This window comes from Pseudonaja textilis, chromosome 1 (assembly GCF_049901715.1).
Source record: "Pseudonaja textilis isolate UNSWEBS1 chromosome 1, rPseTex1.2, whole genome shotgun sequence".
Taxonomy (NCBI): domain Eukaryota; kingdom Metazoa; phylum Chordata; class Lepidosauria; order Squamata; family Elapidae; genus Pseudonaja; species Pseudonaja textilis.
The window spans coordinates 211,619,024-211,645,836 of NC_141990.1; the positions used below are offsets into that span (position 1 = coordinate 211,619,024).

The 26,813-nt window shown below is 36.0% G+C and overlaps 1 protein-coding gene across 2 annotated transcripts in view; it reads left to right on the forward strand.

The window, feature by feature from the left end:
* Positions 1 to 26,813, forward strand: part of OSBPL11 (oxysterol binding protein like 11) — a 56,559-nt gene that overhangs the window by 10,545 nt on the left and 19,201 nt on the right. The window contains exons 2-8 of one of the 2 annotated variants that reach the window (XM_026708127.2): positions 11,152 to 11,220; positions 13,999 to 14,174; positions 15,350 to 15,450; positions 18,064 to 18,243; positions 20,496 to 20,697; positions 22,893 to 23,038; positions 25,857 to 25,997. In XM_026708127.2, the coding sequence (XP_026563912.1) occupies positions 11,152 to 11,220; positions 13,999 to 14,174; positions 15,350 to 15,450; positions 18,064 to 18,243; positions 20,496 to 20,697; positions 22,893 to 23,038; positions 25,857 to 25,997 (1,015 nt within the window). The remainder of the gene's footprint in view (positions 1 to 11,151; positions 11,221 to 13,998; positions 14,175 to 15,349; positions 15,451 to 18,063; positions 18,244 to 20,495; positions 20,698 to 22,892; positions 23,039 to 25,856; positions 25,998 to 26,813) is intronic. The other variant, XM_026708128.2, reaches the window with a different exon arrangement.

Genomic DNA, 26,813 nt, shown 5'->3' on the forward strand with positions numbered 1-26,813 from the left:
GAACCAAACAAGCAGAATTTGATAGCAGACCTTAGATATGTTTGAGAAGGGTGATGTGTTACCCATTCTTTTCTATCATGGAGGATAAAGTTATTAATGAGTATTAGTTATAATAGAGTTAGTTACTCATTACCTCCCGGTTCAGAGATAGGATACCTCTAAATAAAAATTGCTGGAAAAAACTAGTTGAATTATAGTTTCGAATTGTTGTTTGGGGGGTTTCTCAGAAAAAAAACAACATGCGTGCCACCTGGAAAGGGTGTCTACCATTTATGGACTAGATAACCTTTGGACTGATTCAGCATGTTGAAATTATATAGAATATTATATAGAATATTTTAAGAAAGTACTTTTTAATAGTTGCAACAATACTGATGAATGTATTTCTCAACGTATGTTAAAAGTCAAATTAGAAAATCAGTTGTATGAGAGGGGTAACTGCAAATTTGCTTTTTCTTGATAGAGAATTGAGGTGAATGGATTATCTTTAATTTGAGTCTTCATAGGGTTGCCTGTAATGTTGTTGATAGAATAAATAGAATAGAATAGAATTTTTTATTGGCCATGTGTGGTTGGACACACAAGGAATTTTTCTTGGTGCAAATACTCTCAGTATACATAAAAGAAAAAACACATTAGTCAATGACGAATGAAGTCATTTGCATTCACAGAAGAGCATAAAATGAACTGAGCTGAATAATTTTGGAAATAAATAAACGAAGACTGTGGGGAAAAAAATGAATCAGAATTCCACGTGCCAATTCTGCACTAACAAGTTCCTTCATGGAATTTCATAGATATGACATGTTCAGTCTTCTGATACTTTTATTTGAGCTATAGGTCATATTTATAAATTGTGCTAAGGCTTGTTCGGTCTGCTTTTCTGTGACTTATTTAATGTCCAAACCTATTTTATGAAAGAATCTAGAATCCTTTGAGTGAGAAACTATGGTTTCTTTTAACACACTATATGACATGGCATTGCATGGACAATTTCTGTGGAATCTGGATATTAAATAATGTTTATATATTAGATTGATTATTAGAACACAGAGAAGATACCGGGTTCTTATGTAACTTTCTCTAAAGTATTCAGGGAAGAGGGTCAAGAATCACATGAGAGATTTTGGTCGTTATATCATTTTATATATTTAAAATAATTCAGCTTTGTGTTACAGTGGAATAAGACCACAATTAATCTAGCCCAGCCCATTATATCATACAGGGACCAACTGGATGCATTTGGGAAGCTCACAATTGTTTTTTTTACAGCAAGCTATACATGTGTGCTGCCTATAATGTAGTAGTAATAAACAGCCATCAGGATTGGAATTCATTGATCTGAAATAACTAGTTTGGGCCCTTTCAAAAACCATCCAGACTGGCTGCCATAATTACAACTGAATTCCATAGTTGAACACACAGTTTTACCTTGCTTAATTGCTAACATTTATTTAAATATAATTGCTGGATTGCTTTGCTCTGTGCATCCTGACCAGCATTGTTCACTATTCTCAAAGCCGCAGACTTAGCCCGCAAAAGATAATAAAGCTGAAGGAAGGCAAATCTTTGGGTGCATGGTTACACAGGTTGGAGCTCTTCTCTTTGATCCCAAGGGAGTACATTGAATGCCCTGCAACAATAGCTTTGGCTTGCATTGTTCTCCTCTAGCATTTTCTGAGATTTTCTGGGAAACCGTCAAACCTGCTTTAAAGGCATCTAAATTGTTCCTTCACTGAATAAAGGCAAATGTTGTATGCAGAGACATCACATTCTGATGTTTTGAAAAATGAAGAACAGTCCCATTCACAAAATGTATGGATCATTCTGAATAATAGGAAGAAAGAAACTGGCGGAACAATAGATCTGGGCGAAACATAATCACGGTCAAAAGTGTATTTCTTAAGTATGTTAGCTGAGCATTGTATCACCAGTGGTAGCATAAAAAGTTTGCGAAGAAGCGTTTCTTTTTTTCCCTCCTCCTTCATAGTAAGAAAGGAAGAGTTAAGAAATCATGCCATCCAGGGTCCTAGTGGCACCTTGAAAGAGAAGGGGCTCAATTTCTCTTGGTGTGTGGTCTTCCAAGCATAGCCAGAAAAACCCACAGGGTCTACATTATCTATCTATCTATCTATCTATCTATCTATCTATCTATCTATCTATCTATCTATCTATCTATTAGCTCAAGGTCAAAATGAGGTACAAATATGTCTGTCATGGGAACTTGTTAATAAAGCTATTCTCCATGAATTAATCTAAGGACCTGCAAAACGTTTTAGCCCCAAACTATTAATTCCCTGTTATACCTGTATGGTGAAATGTTTAGAAATATTTATTTGTTTTAATCATTATCATTTTGTCCAATATTGAAAACAATGGAAAAAACCTTCATGTACTTATTCCGTATCTCCATGTTATTTTTTCCCTTTATTTCTGTATGTCTTTTGAGTTTGAGAGAAAGGCTTTAAAATCTTTTTTTTTTTTTTTAAAGAGCTTTAAATTCTTATATGGAAGGATTTTGAGTGATTTCCCTACCTTTTTTTCCCCCCTCAAAATATTTTTCTTCTAGATCAGCTTATCAGACTCAGAAATGGTAAAATAGGGCTGTATCATAGGCTTATTTATACTGCAACATTACTATACTATTTTGTTTTCATTTCCTTTTCTAATAGTACTCCATAAAGTGGAATGCACATCTCTTTTTTAATTGTCGTATAATTTATGTTATGCAATTATCTATGACTGTGACAAAACGTCTTTCTTTGGAATCACAAACAGTAAATCCAAACCTGGTGGGATTATTTTCCTCCTGTGCATCCTTTTTGTTGGTCTCAAAGAAATAAATAGATAGATGCTTCCTTAGAGAAATACAAAATCTTCGTAAGGAGGTTGTCATATATGTGTGTGTTTTAATGTTGTAAATCATATTTGTAATCAACTGTACACAACTAGGGCATGTGCTTTTCAAGAGATGACATATAAATATTTTAAACCCTAAATTTCACTAATACAGTCCAGAGTAGGTGAATTGACATGCCTGGTCTAAGAAGTTAGTATAGATATTATGGCTGTAACCAAAATCTGGTGGATTTGAGAAAATCAGTGGGCACCTGTTACAAACTCTGTAGGAAAGATAAGGGCATAGGGGAGAATATTAATAAGCATGTGGATAATGGCAAGTCAATAGACATCTTTTTATTAAAGCCTATGATAAAATCCATCATCAAAGACTTTTCAGTAAACTTAGCAGCCATTGGAATAAAAAGCAGATCCTCTTGTGATTAAGCAATTGGCTGAAGCATAGAAAACAATGAATAGGTGTACAGGTAGTCCTCGACTTATAACCACAATGGAGCCCAACATTTCTGTTGCTAATGGAGACAGATGTTGTGTTTGCCCCATTTTGCCACCTTTGTTGCCACGGTTGTTAAGGAAATCACTGCAGTTGTTAAGTTAGTAGCATGGTTGTAAAGTGAATTTAGTTTCCACATTGACTTTTGTTATGATGTGTACAGAATAACCCTTGAGTAACAAGGATATGCACATGGAAACATTTATGAGAGTAGTTATAAATAATTACTCAGCCACACACAGCTACATTAAATTGAGTTAAAGTTTACTTTAAGAAATAGCACAGTCCAATAAATGGTCCAGGTCATATACATTTAACAGTCCAAAGAATATCTAATTTCAAAGTCTTCTTACCCGTTGCCTTTGTCATTTACAGTAAACAAAGGTATCAAGGTACAGCTTAGATAGCAACAGAATGTGAGAGATACAGAATGTCAGAGAGAGCAAGCCATGATCTCTAGCTCCCTCTTATGGCAATTTGCAATACAATCAACCAATCAGAACATAGTACAAATCAATACAGTGATCCTGTCTTAAAGCTACAAACATACATTGTTGGTTTATATATTGCCAACCCAACTAATTGGTGGACAGATTCCTAACAACTTTGCAGGTCAGAAGGTCACAAAAGGTAATCACATGACCCCAGGACACTGCAACTATCATAAATAGATGCCAGTTGCCAAGTGTCCACATTTTGATTACTGTATGTGACCACTGGGATACTGCAATGGTTATAAGTGTGAAAAATGGTCATGAGTCACTTTTTTCAGTGTTGTTGTAACTTCAAATGCTCACTAAATAAACGGTTGTAAGTTGAGGACTATCTGTAAATGAACCATGGTGGCACAGTGGTTAGAATGCAGTACTGCAGGCTATTTCTGCTGACTGCCGGCTGCTTAAGGTTGATTAAACCTTCCATCCTTCCAAAGTTGGCAAAATGAGGACCCAGATTGTTGTTGTGGGCAATATGCTGATTCTGTAAGCCTCTTACAGAGGGCTGTAAAGCACTGTGAAGCGGTGTGCTATTGCTATTGTTAAATGGACATTTCTCACAATGGAGGGATCTAACTAGCAGGCGGTTCTGTCACAGAGTGTTTTTTAACATATTGATAAATGATCTGGAATTGGAGATGACTAGTAGAATAAACAAGCCTACTGATGACATTCAATTGTTCAAAGAAGTAAAAACAAAACAGTGACTGAAAAGAACTTCAGAGAGAGCTCTGTATTTTAGCGGGGTATGGATCAAAATGGCAGAAGTTGTTCTCTATGAGCAAATGCAAAAAGTGATGCACATAGATCCTAAATATCCTAACTACTCATACAAATTAATGGGGTCAGAGCAAGCAGCGACTGATGAGGAAAGAGAGATTGGAATAATAGTAAACAATTCGATAAAGGTGCCAATAAAGTGTGCATCCACTGTAAAAAAAAAAAAAGGCCAATAGTATGTTAGGCATAATAAGAAATTGTACTGGAAATAGAGATGCCATTACCGTACTGCCCTTACCAATTATGTGACCACATATTGTTCTGGTCAACGCAGCTCAAAAAAGATATAGTGGAGTTGAACAAGGTTCAGAGGAGGGCAAAGAGGACCTTGGGGTTACAGCAGCTTCCCATGATGAATACTTATGACAATTGGGGTGTTTAGTCTCAAAAGAAAGAGAATGAAAAGAGGTAGGATTCAGGTGTACAAAATTAGGCATGTTGTGGATAAAATGAACAAAGAGAAGCTATTTTCTCTCTTTCCAAAATATTAGAACCAGAGGCTAATCCATCTCTGTAGGCAATTTATAATTCAGGTTCGGAATTTGCTACCGTATGATGATTACCTTCAAAAAGCTTTTGTCTATCTTCAAAAATGGGTTTGACCAATTCATGGAAATCACGATGGGAATGTGACTGCTGCTGAGTCCATTTGCTGGGATACTCGGGGGCTTCCTTCTGCAGTTGGTTGGCCAACGTGAAATGTGTTGGACTAGATGGGCCGGGGGTCCAATCCTGTAGGCACTGTGTATACCTTGCTATATTCTTACCCAATGCATAGGATTGTGCAAGTATTAATAATTGGACTGATGCAGATTGAACTTTTGAAGTTTTGCCAAAGAATCCATTAAGTTGAGAGCTTTTGATCTTCTGATGAGTAAGGTGGTTCGTCTATATAATTTGCGATAGCTTTCTTTCTTTTATGCTTTTAAAAATAGCTAGACTTTCTCCATGTCTGCTTTTTTTATTTGTACCATTTACCCTGCGTACCGTGCTCTGTTCCAATGTTGATTTAGAAAAGCTCCTATTGGATCTCCTCTGTGCAAATTATTAAATATCTTTATTTGTTTCCATGATTAATTTTGGAGGTATTTCATTTTCCAAATCATTCATACAGCATCATAGTATTTCTGATTTATTTGCTCTGTGGAAATTGCTCTAGGAATGTAGAGATGACCTTGATAAAGGAATGGATGAACCATTAAGGGTCAAGAAATGGTAATTCAGTCTTAGGAAAATGGAGAGCGTGGGTGGGTGGGTGGGAATAACCCCAGTTTGATTCTGATTGGTATAAGATCAGGCAGAGAAAAAATTTTTAGGGGCTTTCCAAACGGATGTTACCCTTTTGAGGTAGACAAGGTCAGGAAATCCTCAGTACTGCAAGGATTCCAGGAATCAACTGCTACAATTTGGGGTGGTGGTGATGGTAGCTCAGTTTACATATATTTTGACTGCCTTTACACTGCAAATTACAGTTTTCACAGGCCTCCAAAGAGATTCATACATGAATGCCTTATTTTTTGCTTATCATAATTATAAAGTTGAAAGTTACAAGGTTGCTGTATAATGAATTAATCCAAAAGATCAAAGTTAGATCAGTGGCTTCTTGGATTCTGCCATATAACTGGGGAAGTTCCATCTTTTCTTAGAGGACTGCATCCCTTTCCACAAATAAGGAATGAATCCAAATCTTGAACTTGAGTAGTTAGTCCTTGAAAGGCTGAAAAATAACTGGCCCCTTTTATATTGTTTTTTTTTATTTCTGGTCCCAACTGATTTGCTTCCCATGCTGGTCTTGAAGGATGGCCAGAATAATCGTGGAACCTGGTAGTGACAACTGGTTGAGGCAAAAACACTGACAAGCTTCTGAACTTTTCAGCAAGATTAACTTATTGTTGTAGTATCTTTTGCTGTGCAAGTCGCCATGCCTGCTGAAGATTTGCTTTATGGCCTGGAAGCAGAGTCCTGTTGTATTCTAGTAATTCGTGCAACACAATATCAGCAGAAAACTTGCTGATATCAAATGGAAAAAGACTAGATATTTTTTGCAAAGACTGTGTACTAAGTTTGCTTCTACTTGACATATCTACTCCCCTGTTTAGAATTTTGCTCCGCTCCTCTAAGAGAGAACTGGTCGGTCTTTCCTCTGATTTTGTACTATCTAGGCTTGTCTCTTCATGTCTGATACTTCTCATCATAGGAGCTTTGGTTCTATGTAGAGCTGAAACTTTTGCCATCAATAGTTGGTGATATGATGGTTGAGTTACAGTGGTCTTCTGACTAACTAGTGGTTGAAACTGTTGCCTTGATTCGATATCTCTGGGCTTTTCTATTTTCTGTGTTTTTTCAAAAGCAGCTTGTATATCTCTCATTATTGTTGCAGGTTATAACAAGAATCTTGAAAGCTTGACAGAGTTTCTACCTGCCCCATTTTATATCAGAATCAAAGGCAGGCTTATACATTCCTTCGCCAAGGTTATCTCTACATTTCTTTCCAGGATAAGACTGGGCAGGCTGTCTGATGAAGCTACAACTCCTGCCAGCCAAAACAAAATTGACAGTGCCAAGGAATGATAAGCATTCTAACTCAGAATATTTGAAGGACATCCCTAGATTAAGGAATAAAATGCTATCCTATTTATATAGCACATAAAATTTTGGGTTTTTTAATCTTTACAACCTTCAGCTCAGCTTCTTATTTGTAAGTAGGTCAGCTGATACCTGAAAATAAGAACTATAATAGTGATCTTACTATGATCCAGCTTTTATGATGAATAGTTTATGACTTTAGATAGACACAAGTTCCTGACAGCCTGTGCTACAATATTACTATATGGAGGTTCTTTGTTTCTTCCACTTTAAGAATACTCACCCGATTATTTTGTGTTGAGGCAGGCATGGTTGAATCCTCTCTGCTTGCTTGTTCCTTTCCAGTTCTGATAATTTTTCTGTGCTACTTTTCTGAAATTTACTTATAGTTTGTGAATAGGATGCATTATGACATCAACAAGAAAGCTGCCAATCAATAAGGTGCTCCCTCCTCTAGTTTCATTAAATTTCAGTTCTGATTATTTATTGGTTGAAATGCTTCTGTAATTATTTGAGTGTTGTTCTTAAGATGGATTTTTTTTTTTGGGGGGGGGGGAATCTAGTTTCCGCTCTGCCCCACCATTGCTCATATATTACAGGAGACATTAAGAATTAAGCATTTTTTAAAATATGCAAGCATTCAGTGAACAAAAATAATTGTGTATACAATGTATTATAAAATACTGAATAATTTAATTCCCATGAAATAAGAATTCTTTACATTCTACAGAAATAATTGAAACTCAAAGAGAGTGATTGCTTCTCTTTGTGATGGGGCCTGCCCTCTGGAATGATCCCCCCCACCTCCATGTATGGTCCCAAATCTATTGGCCTTACTAAAACATGAACAGCCTGGAGGTTTCCTTGGGTACAGGGGCTAGGATGATGAGAGTCCTGTTCAGAGGAGGTTCAACACTTGCACGTTCCTGCTTGCCAATTACTTGCTTTCATTTAAATTTGCAGTGTTCATTTTTAGTTATTTTGGATATTGTAAGCCACCCAGAGTCAGGATGTTTATGGTGACTGTACATATAAATAAATAATAAGCCTCCGAAACTAATGTATAATAAGCCTCTGAAACTATAATAATAAGCCTCTGAAACTACAGTATTTTAATCAGGATTTGAATTTAATCACATTTGAGTCTGTAGAATAGGCTCTTTGTCTTCTGTGGAGGACTCTGTGTAGGATTTTAATTAAGTGAAAGTCCCGCATAGCTGCTTATGAAAACCATTTATGTGTTTAAATGGGATTAACTGAGCACAGTAGCAAATGCAGTATCATTTTTGCAGTTTTTCAGCCTGGATGTCAGTACGAATGAGCTTTGACAGAAGAAATCATTTTTGAACCAAAATTTAGATTTCAGCCAAGCAGTTTGTTTCATGACCACAAAAGTTTTAAAAGCATAATTTTTAAAAACCGTTTACACTATTCACATGAAGTTATTCCTGCAGCAGGCAAGACTCGGTTTCATCTCAGGATTATTCTATTGCGGTGTGTGTGTGTGTGTGTGTGTGTGTGCGCGTGTGCGGAATCCGCAGATACTCCTTCCTAATTTCTCCACAGTTTTCTGCCACAAATATGTTATCACCTGCATCCAGATTTATGATATACAAATATATCACTTTCATTCTACTGAGCGTAGGCAATTAATTTGGTCTTCATCATCATTCATAAATTTCTCACTTTCTACATGAATTATTTTGGTTTGAAATAACTCCTTAGAACAGGTGCACAATCAACAATCAATCTGTGAATTCAAAGGCATTATTACATGAAAAATTATTGTATATGGAGAGAAGATGCCAAAAATAAATATATAGTTTCAGATGCTTTCAGAAATTGTGACAAAATGACTCCTGCTGCCGCCTTGGAGGACATTTCTAGGTAGCTGGATTCTGGCTTATTTCTTCATTAAGTAATTTAAAATGAGTCATATTTCTGAATCCTTTCATGCGTTTCACTTATTCACATACATTGTACATTATTCTGAGGGACAGGTCTGTGACATAGACTTCTGAATGAAAAATAGGTTAAATTGTTTTTTTGCGGTCATTTTCAGGTAATTATTACAGTTGCTTGTTTAGGAGGCCAGTTTCCAATTGTATTGATTTCTTTTGTTGAAAAGCCTAGTAAAATATGGTATCACCATTCATAGCTATTTATTAAACTTTAAAGCAATTTTATATAATTCACTGTTGATATCTAGATGTGGCGACATGATTAAATCTCTTGGTTGGAATGGTTTCTCTGACCATTTAAGGTACTTTTACATGGAGCAGGAAATAATGATAATTCAGATTTGTAAGACTCATTTGTAGCTTCTGATTTCTAAAATTTCCTTCAGGTGTAGCTCTACTCGGAGTGCTAATCTGTTATGAACTAATAAGGGGCTTAGGTGATTTCTGAGATTGGTCTAATTCTTTGAAATCCCCTCTTTATGTAAGGCCCGAGTTCTATTGTGGAACATAAAAAATAGACCTGTCTTCAATTTCCTGGAGGAATGCTCTGCTGCCTATAAAGCTTCTTAAATGTGATGCAGCAATATTTCTTCTTTGTGGTTTACTGGGTAGAAATTAATTTTGTGTATTTGAAGTGTGTGTGTGTTAATTTTTTTCAAGGACACTTTCGTTCTTTCGTTCTATTGTTGGCACCTTGTGATTGTTAATAATTGCTACTCCGCTAGATGGCAGCATCTAATTGGTTTTGAACTCTAATGGCAAACCACTTCTCTGTTGCTGTCAAGAAGGGGACAGACTTTGTTTGAGGGAGACTTTAATATAATTCCTAGGGAACAGTGCAAAAATGGATGCTGTGCATCCATCATATAGAAGAACATACATAACATGGAGTTGGTTTGCTCTGTGATGCACATATTTTAGTGAGGGGTCTTTGGTGTTCTCTGAGCTTGGTTGTTTTCTTGCAGACGTTTCATTACCCAAACAGTGTAATATAGTGAGTGTCAGTTATTGGCACTTATTTTAGTTACTCATTTTGGCTGCTGGTTGCATTTGGAAACTTGTTTGGTGGGAGAATTTGCACATTTATAAAAATGGCTTTAAAGAGGATGTGTAACCGTTATAAAGCACCAGTGTACAAATGCCCTCCCTATCTATTCCTTAGTATATTTTTTCCTAGTATATTTTCCTGTAGTTCTGCTTAACTTCTATTTAAGTGGGCATACCGGAAAGAAAAACACAATTTTTATTTTCTATGGATGTTTATGAGGAAAAAGGCGTTTTTGGAAATAAATAAAGGTGATTGAAAAGTGGAATTTTTTTTTTTTTTGGCATTAAATTAAATGTTGCTCTAAAATAAGGGTTTTTTCATATAAAAAACCAGATCGGTATACCAAGAAAAGCTAGATGTGGCACACAAAGCAAAATAATGATGTTGATGATTTATGATAGATACTCAGGAGTCCAAGAAGTGTGTATCATTTCAAAATTTTAAATGTACTTTTCCTTAATTAATAGTGGCCAGTGATTTATTTGTATACCTTGTAAAGGTATTCTTTTAACCTTAATCAACTTCCATTTTCATAATGAATAATAGGTAAAGAGCCCAAAAACATTTCTTTAAGGTTGGAAACCCGAAGGGTATTTAGTAATTTAATCTTTAATATTGAAGCTTTATAAACAAGAAGTGTCCAATAATTTATTACTGATTCTAGTAGTTTATGCATCAGTAATGTTGGTCCCGGTTTTCAGATTGGTAGATTATTTAAAGCATCTCAGTTCTAAATCAATTCCGCAAAGACAAACAAGGAGCAAGAGCTTGCAGGAATTTCTGTTTTAAAAGTCGTTTAACATTTGTGCTGAGTTACGAAGTCTCTTCTATTAATCTATCAAATATGAAACTACGCAATATGTATGTGAGATATTTTAATTGTTGTTATTTGCCTATAGCTGATGAACTCTGTTCTTATATTTGTCACAGTGATCACATGGAAAACATTTCTGGCTATTTGATGAAATATACAAATCTTGTAACAGGCTGGCAGTACCGGTAAGTCCATTTTTCCAAAACAGCACTATTTCAGATGGAAATTTAAAAGGCAGAAATTGTTAGTAATATTCTGATTGTTTTAGAAAATAATATGTGAATGAAGAATTATTTTAGCAATAATCTGTTGTTTTAGTGCATGTATTTGATTTCCGGAATGGTAAATTTTTAATTGAACCAGAGGGCTTTGTATATTTTACCCTTCAAGAGGTAATGCAAAGAAAAATACAGCTATGAAATATATCTGAATATGGAGGATATAGCACAGTTGCTATTATAAGCAACAGAAAGATGATTTTGAATGCAGTATTGACTTTTGATTAGTCATAATGTTTACAAGATTTTAAAAGATTGGAGCTCATATTTTGAGATTAATTACAATAAAACGTTATTTGCTGCAGGTCAATTCAGAAACAAGTTTCATGGTTTTGTTCTGTAGTTTAATCCCTAATAGGTAGGACTAAGAATTTGCAGTCTTGGTGTGACACAGTTACAACTGTCTTTTTTCTAGTGAATATTTATGTGAATTTGAAAATAAGATTTGAACACAGAGTTTTTCAAAGTTTTGCAAAGGCTCTGGGGAAGCTACGTTTTTGCTCTTTGTTTATCTTCCTCTTGTCTTTCCTTCTGCAATAAAAATTGTTACGATATGACAGTATGCTGGAAATGCTTATTCTCTTTGAAATACTCTCCGAAGCATGGTCTTAAACAGGAAAAAAAAAATCATGTTTTTCCTGCAGTCTATTTCCCCCCCCTCATGCTTTGAGTTCAGTTTGTTGAACATTAGGGATCCATTTTCCACTTGTTCCCGATATTTGCAATGTAAATTTATTCTTCAGTCTAGGAGCTACATTTTGGAATCTCAGAACTTGTGTAATCTTGTTGAGCTACAGAGGCTCGTTTACAATTGGTTCTGCAGTGGTTCAACTATGCCCATGTAAAACCATTGCATCTTTAGTGTCCAATAGCTTCTAAATGGAGTAGTAACTATCTTGATCTTAGAGGTGCTACCATTGTAATAAAATGGAATCTTCTTAAATAACACAAACATTTTTCCATAGCATAGGTATTATTTGGAGTAGTGACATTGTCAGTCCTCTCATTTGTCCACTGAAGCTAAAAAATATTCTACCATTATTATAACAATAATAAGCACAGCATCATTTGCCTAATCTAAATTGCCCAATAGATCTGCCATATCGTATGGCTCAGTGTGATTAAAATACAGATTTCTTTCAATTAGTGATTGCAAGTTAGCCCAAATTAGGGAAAAGTTTGGAGTGTTGCTTCTACTTATTGGCGTCTTCACTGCTTCTTTGTTATTTAAAAACCTCAGCTAAGAAATCTGGATATATTAGTAGCCATGCCTTCTGATTCCTTATGATCTCTGTAGTTCCAGTTTCTTCTGTTTATATGAACAATTTTTAAATCTAAGCATAAAAATCTCCAAGAATGTGCAAAATCCTATTTAAAAAATGGAAAGATGAAAAACCTTTGAACATGTGCACAGTCTTTGGGAGTCCGGCAACACACAGATTTGATAAATATATGTATGAATTTTTCTGTATGTGTTAGGAAGGCTTTCTTGCTTGTACCAAAATATAAGGCTCCTCTACTAAAACTTCCCAGCTTCAGCTGGCTGTGTATCCAGGGACATTGCTTTGAGTTTTCAGGGCTGCTGAGTATGAATGACATGCCACCTCACAGTTTTCAGTTTCATGGATTTTTGAAGTCTTTCAGCAGAGGCCTCAGTGATAATAAAAGCTTCAAAACGGAATTCGGGCCTCCTTTTCCTTATAGACTTTTTTTTTTTTTTGATATTCCAAATATTTTAATCCTTGTGTTCATTTTTACAATGTGGTTGGTTGGTTTTGATTTATTGCCTCATCATTTGCTTCCCTGTTGTTGTTCCGGGGGCATTATGCAAACATTGCAGAAAACAGAAAGCTCACTTGCTCAATCCCAAAGGCTGAGTCCACATTTTTCCATCCTTCAGTGGAAGATGAAGAATGGCAGAAGGCAGTTTTTTTTTCTGAACATTTGGTCCCCTTCCTGTACATTTCCCTATGCCACCTTCCACAGATTATTTTCCCATGTTCTGGCAAAAACATCATTGGGCACAAATATCTGAGAGGCAGAAATACTTAAAAATTAATTACCTTTGTCTGTAAAATATACCCCATACTTCCACTCACTCTCTAACAAAAAATAAAATAAATTCAGAGTGAGTTATATTCCTCCAAGAAGGAATTAAGTCAAGATCCAGGCTGTGTATGATTTCTGTTTAGATCAGTTCAGTGCTTTTTGAATTTGTCAAAATGTGTGGACTTCAACTCCCAGAATTCCCCATTTCCCATGCTGTCTGGGAAAATTCTTGGAGTTGAAGTCCATCCCTCTTAAAACTGACAGGTTCAAAAAACACTGGTTTAGATTATAATTTTTGCAGTGGTATTGTCCTAACACTGGACAAACAGCAAGCACCCTTCCTCTCTCTGAATTGTGTGGTAATGTCATTGAACGGCATTGAATGGCTGGACAACATGAGTTCAGCTCCAAGTCTTCCAAAGGAACTGCACTGTTCAGCTTCCAGCTCACATCGAAGCATTTGGGGCTTTCAAAAGCTGTCTTTGCAGATAGTCACTAGTAGGACAGGACTGCGGCCTTCTGGATTGAGATCTATATGTGGGCATATTAGCTGAAAAGGTCTCAAATTTGGAAGTTAGCTGCATGTTTGAAAGAGTGGGGAGATTTTTGAATTTGCTTTTCCCTCACCATTTACAGGTATTTTGTCTTAAACAATGAAGGTGGCCTCCTAGAGTATTTTGTGAATGAACAGTCCAGAAACCAGAAACCTAGAGGTACTTTGCAGCTGGCTGGAGCTGTGATATCCCCTAGTGATGAAGATTCTCATACTTTTACAGTGAACGCTGCCAGTGGAGAACAGTATAAACTGAGAGGTACGGGGTTGGTTTTTATACAATAGTTCCGTTGCTTCTTGTTCATTAGGATGCAATCCTACTTCTTTGGTTTGTGGTCTATACAGATAATCCTGGATTTATGACCACAATTGAGCCCAATTTTTTTCATTAAGTGAGAGATTTCTTAAATGAGTTTGGCCCCATTTGGTGACTTTTCTTGCCACAGTTGTTAAGTGAATCATTGCAGTTGATAAGTCAGTAACCTGGTTTGTTAAGTGAATCTGGCTTCCCCATTGACTTTGCTTGTCACAAAAGGGGATTACATGATCCTGGGACACAGCAAAGGTCATAAATATGAACCACTTGCCAAGCTTCTGAATTTTGATCACATGATCATGGGGATGCAGCAAAGGTCATACTTATGAAAAAGGGTCATACGTTTTTCGTTGCTATTGTAACTTTGAACACTAAACGAACTGTTGTAAGTTGAAGATTAACTGTACTGGCCTTTGCTTTCATTCTGTCTGAATTCAGGCAGGGTATTTGTTGGTATAAAGAAAGAGAGAGAAGCAGGCATGTTGTAGAAAATTAAATCCAGGTATTTATTTCATTGAACTAATTCATAATTCAGCAAGAGAGATTTCTGAGAAACTCAAGGCTGCAGGCCTTCATAGGTTTTATTTGTAAAATAACACAGTGGTTGTTTTGAAGTAGTTTGAAGATATCTGCACCCAGACCTTTGAAAACACTGACTAGCTTGTGTAAACTTAATATCAAGTTTGGTGTTCAAATTGTTTTTGTTAGGTGTTAGTTTCTGTTCTGTGAAAAGGAATGAAATTTTAAAGACAGAATATGCTTTTGTTATTAGCTCGTATTGTTGCTATTTTACTTGTGTTTTGGCAAATACACCACTGTAGCCATTGAGGTTGAGTCTGTCATTAAATTTTTCCAGTTTAGTTTCCCTTGAGCATTCAACTTACTTTTGAACATTGCTTTCCCCCTCTGGCAATATCCAGCATAGTCTCCTTCCTGTTTAGGAGTTTTCACATTCTTCTGGAAAAAAACAGATTTTAGGAGAGGTGGAAATAGCTCATCATTTGCTATGATGGTGGTGGGGAACTTCATTTGTCCATTTTTGGGAAGCTAGACTCTTTCGATATAACTGGACTTGAAACTGTATTGTGAAAATTCCTCTTCTTTTGCTTTTTATTCAGCTACGGATGCCAAAGAAAGACAGCATTGGGTCAGCAGACTTCAGATATGCACACAACACCACACTGAAGCAATTGGAAAGGTATTGTCTGTCAGAAACACTGTAAGTCATGCAGCAATAAGAATGTATAATGTCTACCAATCATGTGGACCAATAGACCAACAGATCCTACTTACATTTACCAAAGAAAAGAAAACCCAATAGAGAACAACAGCAAAGTCTTAATTTGGTTTAAATTTAATTTGAAAAGCAATTCTACAGATTAAGAATTAAACTTCTTCTTGTAGCTGACATAGGTTCCTTTTTCCTTTAATGTGAAGCTAAAGTTTTATCCAAAAAAATGATATGAATGATACAGAATTATTTAAAGAGAAGATTTCAGTTATTTTTGACAGAATTTCGTTAAAAAAAATCCCAGATGTGCATGTAGTTACTTTTATCTTTATAGGAACTGAAACAATCCAAGACAACTTAGGAAATCATAGTCCTTGGATTTAAAACAAGCAATAAATATTAAACTATTATTTGAAGTTTAGATGAAACATTGATGAAAGTCATGTTTTGAAAGATTTTCTGTGTTTATAGTCCAAAAAGAGGAACACAGCAGCTATATACACCTCCAGAAGTCCTTTTATAAATTAGCTTATTAATCTGGTCAATTTATATGAGCCTCTGTAATTTTCTAATTGTTTTAACTTATTTGATGCATAATTGTCTCTTGGAGCAGTTGGGAAGTCTTGGATCTGTTTTCACTTAGTAAAATTAAAAGCCACAATCCTGTGTTAATATCTGGGAGTAAAGTGTATTAAATGTGGTGTGACTTGTTTCAGAATGAACATAGGTGAAAAAATGGGTTGTGAATGTGTTTGCTCTTACAGAAGTGAAAAGGTGGATAATATTTATCTTACTTATCTGATAGTATTGACTATCCTGGTTAATGCTCAGTTAATCGTGCAATTGTTGTGAGTCAGCAGCTAGCCTGTGTGAAAGTGGTTGTAGCTGGGTTAGCTCAGAAAATCTCAAATAGGGTTTTGTAACATATTGAGGAATCACTATTAAATGATTCATAGAATAAAATGAATTCTCTGTATCTTGCAGTTCCTAAGTAAGTTGCTGCTGCATGACTGATAAACCAGTTTTCTAGGTTGCAAAATTAAGCTTATCATGTCCTCTTTCAGTTACACATAAACCGTGGAATCTGTCTTTAAGCATTAAGCATTATCATTAGCCAGCCATCTGGAAAAGAATACTTGTTTTTACACAGTATTATATCTTTGCCAAAATAAAATAACTAAGGCAGATATGATCTGTGGAAGAAGCTTCCCCCGTTCCACATGTTTATGTTTTTATTTTCATTTTTTGCACTGCCATAATGTGCAAAACGACAAAGTGCAAAATAAAAACAAAAGTATGAAAAAGAAACAGCAAAACAAAGGCAATAACCTAAAAATATTTAGTATTAATAAATAAAAGCTAATCCATTTTAAGCAAATAACTAAATCTTGTTCATAGGATCATACTGATTAGCCTTTTTATTTTGTTAATTCAAAGCTGAGAGTGAATGTATTAATTACCAGTACATCAGTCCAATATTTAAAGTTTAGAGTTTATTTCTTTGCAATCATCCAAATTTCTCTTTTTAACCACACTGTAAGCTTGATATGTCCCAACTTCTTCATACATTTATAAAATTCCATGTTTTCAGTATATAGTTCAACGTTGCATTATAATTTTTAGACTTTACTTGTCTTCTCCAAATAATATCAACAATAATAAAAATAATATTAACTGTAGATTTAATATGTATCTAATGTCTTCAAATTTATTATTTTCAGGATAAAAAGATTTATAACTGTTAATATATGCTGAGCTGTTCATTAAACAAAAATCTTTTGATGACTTAATCTAACCTTAAAATAACAAATTCATTTTATATTCTTTTAAAAATTTAAACTTTTAAAGTTTATTTATTAGTAGGCTATTCTAATTCTGATTTCAAAATTCTTGCAAATTAACTATGATTTTAAAAATTCATCTAAGATACTTTCCAATCTGGGAAAGTAATCTGGGAATTTCAAAAATAGCTAAAACACCTGATCTAAACTGAGAAATAAAAAATGCTTTAGCTGAATATATTTAGATCATCCCAAGTATTTACACAGGATTAGATTAATTTAATAATATGCTGCACTAGAATGTTAATAATTTTTTTTGACAAGTATTAAAACAACAGCCACTTTTACGTTCAGTTTTCTCAGACTATCAGTTTTTCACATAAAGAGGGATGGAGCTTCAGCTTATGCTTAAAAATTAGTGTATCTTAAAAAAAGTATATCTTGCAACAAGTAGTGCTAAAAACAATTTAATTTCTGCAAAAAGAACAGTACCTCCTGCCCTCTGCTTTAATGTAGAGCTTTTATAGGATTCATCAAATTTTACTATAAGAAAAGTGAAACGCAAACACTTATTGATTATACTGAAATACTGTACATTGTCTTCCATGCAAGGCTGGGTTTGGGAGCCTACCCCCCCGCCAAATATTTAATACATGCTCCAAACCTGATTGTATTATTAACTGTATTACAATATATTATCAGGAATTTAGAAGCAGTCTAATCAGGGAATAAAGTACTTAATAAAATGGGTAAGTGAGAAGGATGAACGTTTAAACAATTAGTTTTCAAGGATTTCCTAATGCGTATGTTTGTTCACCAGAACAATCCTCCTCTGAAATCTCGCAGCTTCTCTCTCGCCTCTCAAGGAAGTGGCTCTCCTGGTATGCAGAGAAGACCCAGCCAAAATACAGCTTCCTTTTTCAGTGTTGGCCATCACAAGTTGCCGGCTGGGAAGAGAATTCCCATTCTGCAGCCAGATCACTTAATCGATGTACGAGAGGTTGGTATGGATCTTTGTTTTTCTTGGTTCCTCTGGAAGAAGGTTTGCCTTTAGAAGGTGAAGAAGAAGCCCCATGTGCCTTCTTAAAAACCATGATTATCTTTGTGGAAAAACACTGGGACCCTACCAGTTTTGAGAACTTATTGAGACTTACACTTCTTTATATAATATGCACTGATATGATAATTCTAATGTACATTGGAATACCACAGGATGCACAGATACAACGCATGTCCTTTTAGGTTGAATATTTCTATTTGCGTACTGTAGTTGCATGTTAAAAAATGTACACATTTCCCTCTATGTCTATGAGATTCTTTTGCTAGTACTGTTACTAATAAATTAAATGTATGTGCAGTCCAGCTTCCAGCAACTTGGTTGGTTGTGGAAATATATCAAGGAATATTTAATATTTAAAATATATCAAGTCATATTTTGCCTACTATTTGCTTAGGCTTATTTAGAAGCTACTTTGTTGCAATATTTTTTTTTGAAAAAGTTAGTAAAACATTTGAACTAGTGACTTAAAAATCTGTAGCGCAGGTTTGAATGACTTAACTATTTTGTATATTTGTACATCAGCTTACATTAGATAGATGTTGCTTTTCATCATATCTTGAGTTACTGTTGTAACTTACTAGGGCAGTTTGTAAAAGAGTGTTTCTAATGCTTATTTGTTGTTGCATTAAAACAAATCTTAACTTGTGAGAATAAAGGATTGCTGTATAAAACATCAAATGCATGTAATTTTGGACAGTGCCGTAATGCAAACTAAAAACTAAAGTTGTGAGAATTCTGCAACCCTGCATTCAGTTTTCCTTTTTCATTATAGATGTTAGTTAACAACGGATGAAAGTCAGGTACAGTGTAGTCACTATATTTCTTGATTTTTTAGGCATAGTTAGGAGCCAGAGAATGCCCAGTTGACCTCATCTACTCTTTTCTTTTCCTCTTCTTTGGCCCACTGGCTTTTCTCATTATTCTTCTGTACATCTCATCCTCCATTCTCTTTCAGTGTGATCTATGTATGCCTTTACATCTTAACATTGCTAAATGCTACCCTTACTTAATGCACTAGAGTTTGGCAGTAGAATTAGAAATAGCATGCAAACACTGATGGAAAGCTGACTGGGATTAATATTTGATTCAGCATGGATGGAAAATGAATTTATTTGGCCTTTAAGTAGGGGAGGAAAACAACATGTAAACTGGGTGTAAAGAGAACACAAAATCTTCTATTTGCATGAAAGTTAATATCAAACGTAGCCAGAAATGTTCAGTGGTCTCTTCTGTATTCAAATCCTTTTAAGAGCTAGCAAAAAGGTCTAAATATTGGAGGTTACCAAATGTAGAACATTATTCCTTTACTTTTTCTCATAGCTCTACAATGAAGGCAAATTTTACGAATCATGTTTGAAACTCTCAGAAAGTTGAAGACAACTAATGAGAATATGAATATATGGTACCTGGATATAAAAGTGGGAAAACAACAATCCTGAGTTCTGGAAAAATTGTTGGCATCAGCATTTCTAATAGGCTGTTTTGGAGTCCTGTTTCTTTTATTGATTTGGAGTTGGAGTTTTTCCAACTCTTGGTTTCTCAGATGCAAGAGATAATATAATATTCATACATATATAATATTGAAGTAATACATAAAGTACTTGTGCTGGATTTTGACCATGCAGCAAAATTCCAGATGCCTTGACTTCTTTAAATTCTTATTTTTTCCACTTGGATGAATTTATGTCATTTTCAGGAGAAAAACAAATCACCTATCACATTTTCATAAAATGATTTAAATGCAAAATAGAAGAAAATCATAATTTATATACAATATTCAGTATAAAATCTGAGAACTTGTTAGAACTTTGAAATCCTGGGTAAGAATCAAAGACCAAGGTAGTATATTATACTGAGAAGCAGAGAACTTGGGTGTTAATCACTGAGACTAAGAAATTAAATGGTTTTGGATTAAAAAAAACCCTTTTAACTGATTCTTCTCTTTACTATTATTTCGACTAGCAAATAAGTTGTCAATTATTGTAACGGCATCTGTTTCTTTGCTAGAGAGTAAATTACAGATTTTTACAACCCTTGTAAGGAATGGTCACGTTTGACTAAACTGTAAGGAATGCTATTTTCACAAAATGCCATTTTGACCAAGGACGTGTTTTAAGTTAAAAAAAAAAAAAGTTTTTCTGAATGTTTATGTTAACGACATTGTAAAACCTTTGTGCCTTGATTATCTGCAGAAGATGTCTCAAGCTGAAGGACAGCAGAGAGATTTGGTAAGAAGTATTGAATGCCTTCCTGGCTCCGGTCATCTTTCCTCCTTAGACCAAGACCTGCTGATGCTCAAGGCAACCTCAATGGCAACAATGAATTGTTTAAATGATTGTTTTCACATTCTCCAGCTGCAGCATGCCTCACAACAAAAGGGATCCTTATCTACTGGTGAGTTATTATCTTTGCTCCGTTTGAATAAAAAGGTTAAAATCAGAAGTTGTGCATGTTACCGTATTTTTTGGACTATAAGATGCTCCGAAGTATAAGATGTACCTAGCTTTGGGGGAGGAAAACAAGAAAAAAAAAATCTGTCTCTGCCTCTCAGCAATTTGCCTCCTTGAAGCAAACAGCCTGGTCAGCCTCAGCACAGCCTGATTAGCACAAGCAGCTGATTGTCGATTGGATTGGCCTCCTGAGGAGCAGCTGTTTCAGGCTGCAGGGATCGCCATCACCAATTGCCGCCTCTGCGCACCCCATTTTTGGCTTCTGTTTGGGCCAAAAATGAGGTGTGCCGAGGGCGAAAACAGGATGCAGAGTCTGAAAATGGGACACTAAGAGGCGGCAATAGATGGTGGCGATCCCTGCAGCCTGACACAGCTGACCATTGGGAGGCTGATCCAACTGACGATCAGCTGCTTGTGCTAATCAGGCTGTGCTGAAGCTGACCAGGCTGTTTGCTGTTTGCTGCAATAGGCAAATTGCCGGGAGGCAGATGTCGAAGGGTGGAGGCTGGTGGATGGGCGGGGCTTCGGCAACATTTGCTGTATAAGATGCACAGGCATTTCCACCCAATTTTGGGTGAGTGGGTGGGGAGAATGCATCTTATATACAGAAAAATGTGGTGTTATACAGTATTTTTCTAGAAACCTCTAAGCAATCTGTGGTTTATTCTTCTTCAAAAGGTGGATTTATTGTGGGAATTTACTCTCAGTCTCATTTGGTCTTGTATTTCTGTTTCAGACAGTATTTATAGAGAGCAGTACTGATAATACAAAAATGAAATATCTCTGTTAAACACTCCTATTACTAGAAAGCTTTACCTATATAGTCTTGTACTTGTTGGGACTAGAATATCACAGCATGAGTAGCTTATTTATAAATGATTTTGCTTTTTCCTCTAAGTGGATAAGGGTATGTTACCTGTCTGGCATTAAGTCATATAATAAAGGCCATTATGCAAACCAGCCATCATGGCTTATTTAGTTAATAGCGGTTAAACCAATCATGATTTAATGCAGTCTGTAAAACAGGCCACAATTAGTCTGGGATGGTCTTAGGATCCCAGTTCTCTGAAGATGTTCCTTTTTCAAGAACACATTTCATTTCTATAACTGAATGCACTTGAATTTGTGTCTGTTTTCCATGCTTTAGAAGTTTTTAATATGCCTATGTAAAAATAAAGGGAATGAAGACAATGCCCACCATATAGAAATGTGATTATTATGCAAAGTAGTAAGTGTAGGGATTTACATGCAAAGTAGAACATACACACTCCTCCAATATTTAGGACTCCTGAGAGGTTTCACTGCAGTTGCCTTGAAGTTTAAGTACTGTATATAAAATATGTTCAGTATATCCAGATAAGTACACCGTAAAGCACTTTTTTTCCCCAAGTTTCTTTTTTGAAAGAATAAGCTGATAAATCCAGGACTATAAGCTGAAGATGCAACCAGGGCATCAGTAGTGTCTGAACCCAGATGTTCCTTTATTCTCGTTTATATATGTGCTTCTTTTTAACAGGACTTTATTAGTTTCTGCAAACACTAGCGTTTGAGAACAGAATGGAACATTTTCATTATTGATAAGGAAATGTATCCATTCAGGAAGACTGACTGGGGGTGGAGAGGTAATTGGAGATACTAGCATCATTACATAGGGTTTTTTTTAAAAAAATATTTCAAGCAACTGTAATTTATATAACAGAGCACGCCATTGGTGGCATTCTTTTTGACTTAAACTTGCATTGTTCAATTCTGGTTATATTTCCTTCTCCCTGTTTTAATGGCCTGCCTACAGTGTTGATTCAGCAGCCTGTCTTAACGATATTATATAACAATCTAGTCTTACTGGGTTCTTTTATCTAGTGTCTGATTACATCTTTCATAACCCCATCTCCTTCTAGTCAGGAACATGTTCTGTGTCCTCATTGCCCACTCATAAGCCTCATTCTAATGAGAAGAGAAGGAGAAGGTGGTGCTATTTTGCATCCACCAGTTTTCTTAGTGCTGCAGAGCAAGTTTTTAGTTGCCTGCAGTGTTTTGGAAGAGAGGGTGTGACACTGTTGAATGGCAGAAGCAATTTTAAGAAAAGCTTCAATTCCTCAAATATGAGCAAATTTCAGCGCAAGGTCTCCCTTTCTTCAGGGACAACAATCAGCTGGTTGGAACCAAAGATTTCTTTGCCAAATCATTTCAAAAATGGAGCAGATCAAAATTTACCTGCGGATCAAACGAAGCCAGCATCAGTCAGAGAGGAAGAGTCCAGTTCTGAATCTGGTCAGCTAACCAGGGTAAGCATTAAAACCCTTAGCTCTGTATTGTGGTTTTGTTTTATCCTATTTTATTTTAAAGAAAAGGACCATTCTTGGAATGTTCAACTATGGTTAGAATTATTGATAAAAGAATAGAGTCTGCTTGACTAGAGTTTAAACTTAGAAGAAGTATTGTTTCTTACTTTTTGTTGTTCTTTTAAGCAACAAATGTTGCTGAATATTAGGACAAGGGAACGTTAGTGAAACTTTAATTAATGTAGCTGTATATTGTTTTAAAGTAATATATGGGTTAAACCGGAAAACTTTCAAGGAATGCAAAATCAAGAACTTCCAGAGGAATTTAACAGTAATTTGCTTTGCTTGACCTAGATAAAGGGATATTTTGTAATATTAATGAGCTTGGGAGATCACATTCCATCACTACATTTTTATTAAAGGCAAATTGAAAGAATGCTCTAAAAATACTAGCTTGTTCTAAAATGCTAAGTTATTGAGGCAACTATATAAAGATGGGTATAAACATTTTTGGCATGGCTGTTTATTGCAGGAATTGTTTTCAGAAGTGTCCCTGTGAGTAAACTTTATATAGCAAGGGAGGTTATTATTCCTTCCTTTCTCTATTGCTAGACATAAATCAGTGGAGCTCTTAATAGAATAACAGGGATAGTGCATCTTGATGACTTTGCTCAGGTAGTATTCAACAAATGCCAGCACTTGAAGGGAGAGGAGAGGCTGCTTCAATTCTAATAGCTGCTGTTTATCTAACTTTTTTTTCTCTTTTTTGCTTGTTTCTGCTGTGATATAATATAATCCAGGAAATGGCCCTTTCTTGCTCATAGCATTTGCAACCACCTAGAAGAGTTGCACTGGAAAAGACTTGATGTCCAACTTTTCTCCTTCAGTGAAGGAGAATTCTCCACACCCAAACATTCCTAACTTATGAACATAACAGAGCTGAGAATGCAGCTTCAGATCATAATATAGTGTATAGTACACATTTCAAAGAGAAGGGGGAGTAAAAGTATATACTATAATAAGTAAATAATAAAAGTTAGATAAATTATTGTGGGAGGATGAAAGTAGAGAATGTATTGTATTAGTTTCGTAGCTGCTGTTAGTTCTTTGTAGCTTTTTTTCTTTTTAGACTACTCCTGTAGCTATTATTTCTCCTTTTTATCCCACGTAAGATGGTTGCTAGAGTACAGAAATAACTAAGGAACAGAGATGTCTTTCAGCCTACTTAGTTGCTCCACTCCTGCTTTCTTCTTTTGGCAAAGATGGGGTGGTTGGGATTACTATCCATCATAGAAAGGCAACAAGTGACTATATATTCTTCTCTGCACTTGGTTTATGAGGGCAAAAGCTATGGGGGTGCTATTGTGTTGTTTTAATGATTCAGTTGTGTCTGACTCTTAGCGATTTTAGAGGCAAGTGATTTCTGTGCTACCCTGTCAAGCACAGCTTCTTTCAGTTGTTGGATGTTCACCTTTGTATCAGCTTTGATGTTATCAAGCCAGCATGTTCTTTGATTGCCCCTTCTTCTTGTTCTACTACACATTCCTAGCATCGTTGACTACTCTGATGAATTGGCACGCATGACATGGCCAGAGTAAATCAGACGTAGTCTTGTGATTGTGGGAGTTTTCTTTAGCCAGACTAATAATTGCCAGCTCTTGGCTTCAGGTGGCTGAGAAAGATAGCTGTTGCAGCAATAAAAGTATCCAATGACCTCTGCACATGGACTGGACTAGGGCCTTAGGGAACATCACATTTGTCTGGTGACAAATGACATGCAGAAGTGAAACCAAGCCACATGTTATAAATCAAAGGGAATAAATAATGAGCTTGAATTGTGGAAAAAATTCTGATAACCCTGTAGAGTGGTAAAGTGGTAGAATCTAGATCTGTGTGTGCTTGTTGGGAGAGAGTGTAAGGGAAGAGCAGGGAAAAGAAATGGAAAGTCATACTTCACCTACAGCAACAGCTCTCTCTGGAAGGCATGACATCTAGATAAAAATAGGCAGTTTTCTTCTATGGGTTTATGTGCAGAAGCGATTTAATTTCTATTTGCTGCAAATATTATTTGATGCAAATTCCATATTGTAACATAATTTAATATGTGAGCTGATTGCATTGCCAGTACTTAAAAAAAAACCCAAACTGTTATAGGACCTTATAGTCTATAGCAGGGGTCCCCAACCACCAGGCCGCGAACCAGTACCGGTCTGTGGAACATTTCCTACTGGGCCACTGGTTTGCTGGGCGCCGCCATCTTGTTTGACAAGAAAGTGCTTTCGGGTGAGTTTTTCCAGTTGGAAAGCGGCATTTGGGTCCTGAAGGAATCCTCGCGCCTTAGTTTCATCGAAGGGGGGGGGCTTCGAACGAAACTAAGGCGCGAGGATTCTTTCAGCACCCAAGGCAAGGCGAGCCGAGCAACCGTCCTGAAGCCGTCCCAAAGCAAAACCCATCAACAAAGGTACAAAGGAGGAGTTGAAGGTGGTGGGGAGAAGCGGGGGACGGCTAGCTGGCCGGTCGCTCGGCTTGCCTTGCTTTGTCATGCGTGCTGATGCCGGTACCGGGCCGCGGGTCATTTTGTGATGCCGGTACCAGGCCATGGCACAAAAAAGGTTGGGGGCCACTGGTCTATAGCTTCATCTGTAGGTAGAATAAAAGAAGGAGAATGTATACATATAGAGCTTGATATTATTCATTGTTTAAGAAGAGAAACATCGTTTGTGGGATTTAAGAAGTTGCCTCTACTGAGTTAGGGCAACAAAAAAAGTTTGAAATATTAAAGTATTTTAAATATCTTACATTTTTTTTAAATTTATCTCAGGAACCAGAGGAAATAAATCCAGAAGATGAGTTGGAAGACACATGTGAGAATAAAGAGGATGACCTTGGAGCTGTGGAAGAACAGCGTAGTGTAATCTTGCACCTTCTTTCTCAACTCAAACTTGGCATGGACTTAACAAGAGTAAGTTACTAAATATTGATACTAAATATTGATCTGTATTAAAAGCAGAAAAATGCGCTCCTATAAACTGGAGTTCATCTTAGCCATGCCATGTTAGAGTTAATTCAGAGAACTGACTTGGGATTCAGCCATCATATTAAAATCGTTATCCTGTTTAGGATTTGCCCATGAAAGGATCTGAAATGAGCTACCTGCTCTACTTTCAAAGCTTAAGTTTGTGAGTTTAAGACATGTTAATAGTGTAACTGTATAATTCACACTGTTTCATATTGCGTGTATCTTTTTATATGTCAGTACATTACAGGTACTTCCTAATTGGTGAGATGCAGCAACAGTTTGTTGACTTGCAAGATAGCCTTACAGGCACCAAGTGCCTTAGAATACTATGAGTCTGATTGGGGTAAAATTGGGCTTTGGTTGCTCTTGTGAAATACTGATCAAAAGGTGTCAAAACTATTAGCAAAGAATGTTGGGAGTTAGATGGATATTACTCAAGCTGATAACCTTCTCTATTTTTCAAAAAAAGAAAGAAAGAAAGAAAACATCAATCGATTAATGCATGGACTTATGTGGTGATTACGGGACATATGAAAAAATGTGACTTAGAAAGTTAGTGCAGTAAATGGCAAAGACTATGAGTTCAGGAATGAAAGGGGGAAAAAAGAAAGAAAGATATGCTGTGTGTCCATGATACTGAAAGAAAACTGTAATATATTAGAATGAAAATGGCCTGGTGTTGTGGAGTAAAGTTGATGAATAGATACAGGAGGTCAAGATATAAGACTAACTGTGAACAAAGGGGCTAGGATGTACATC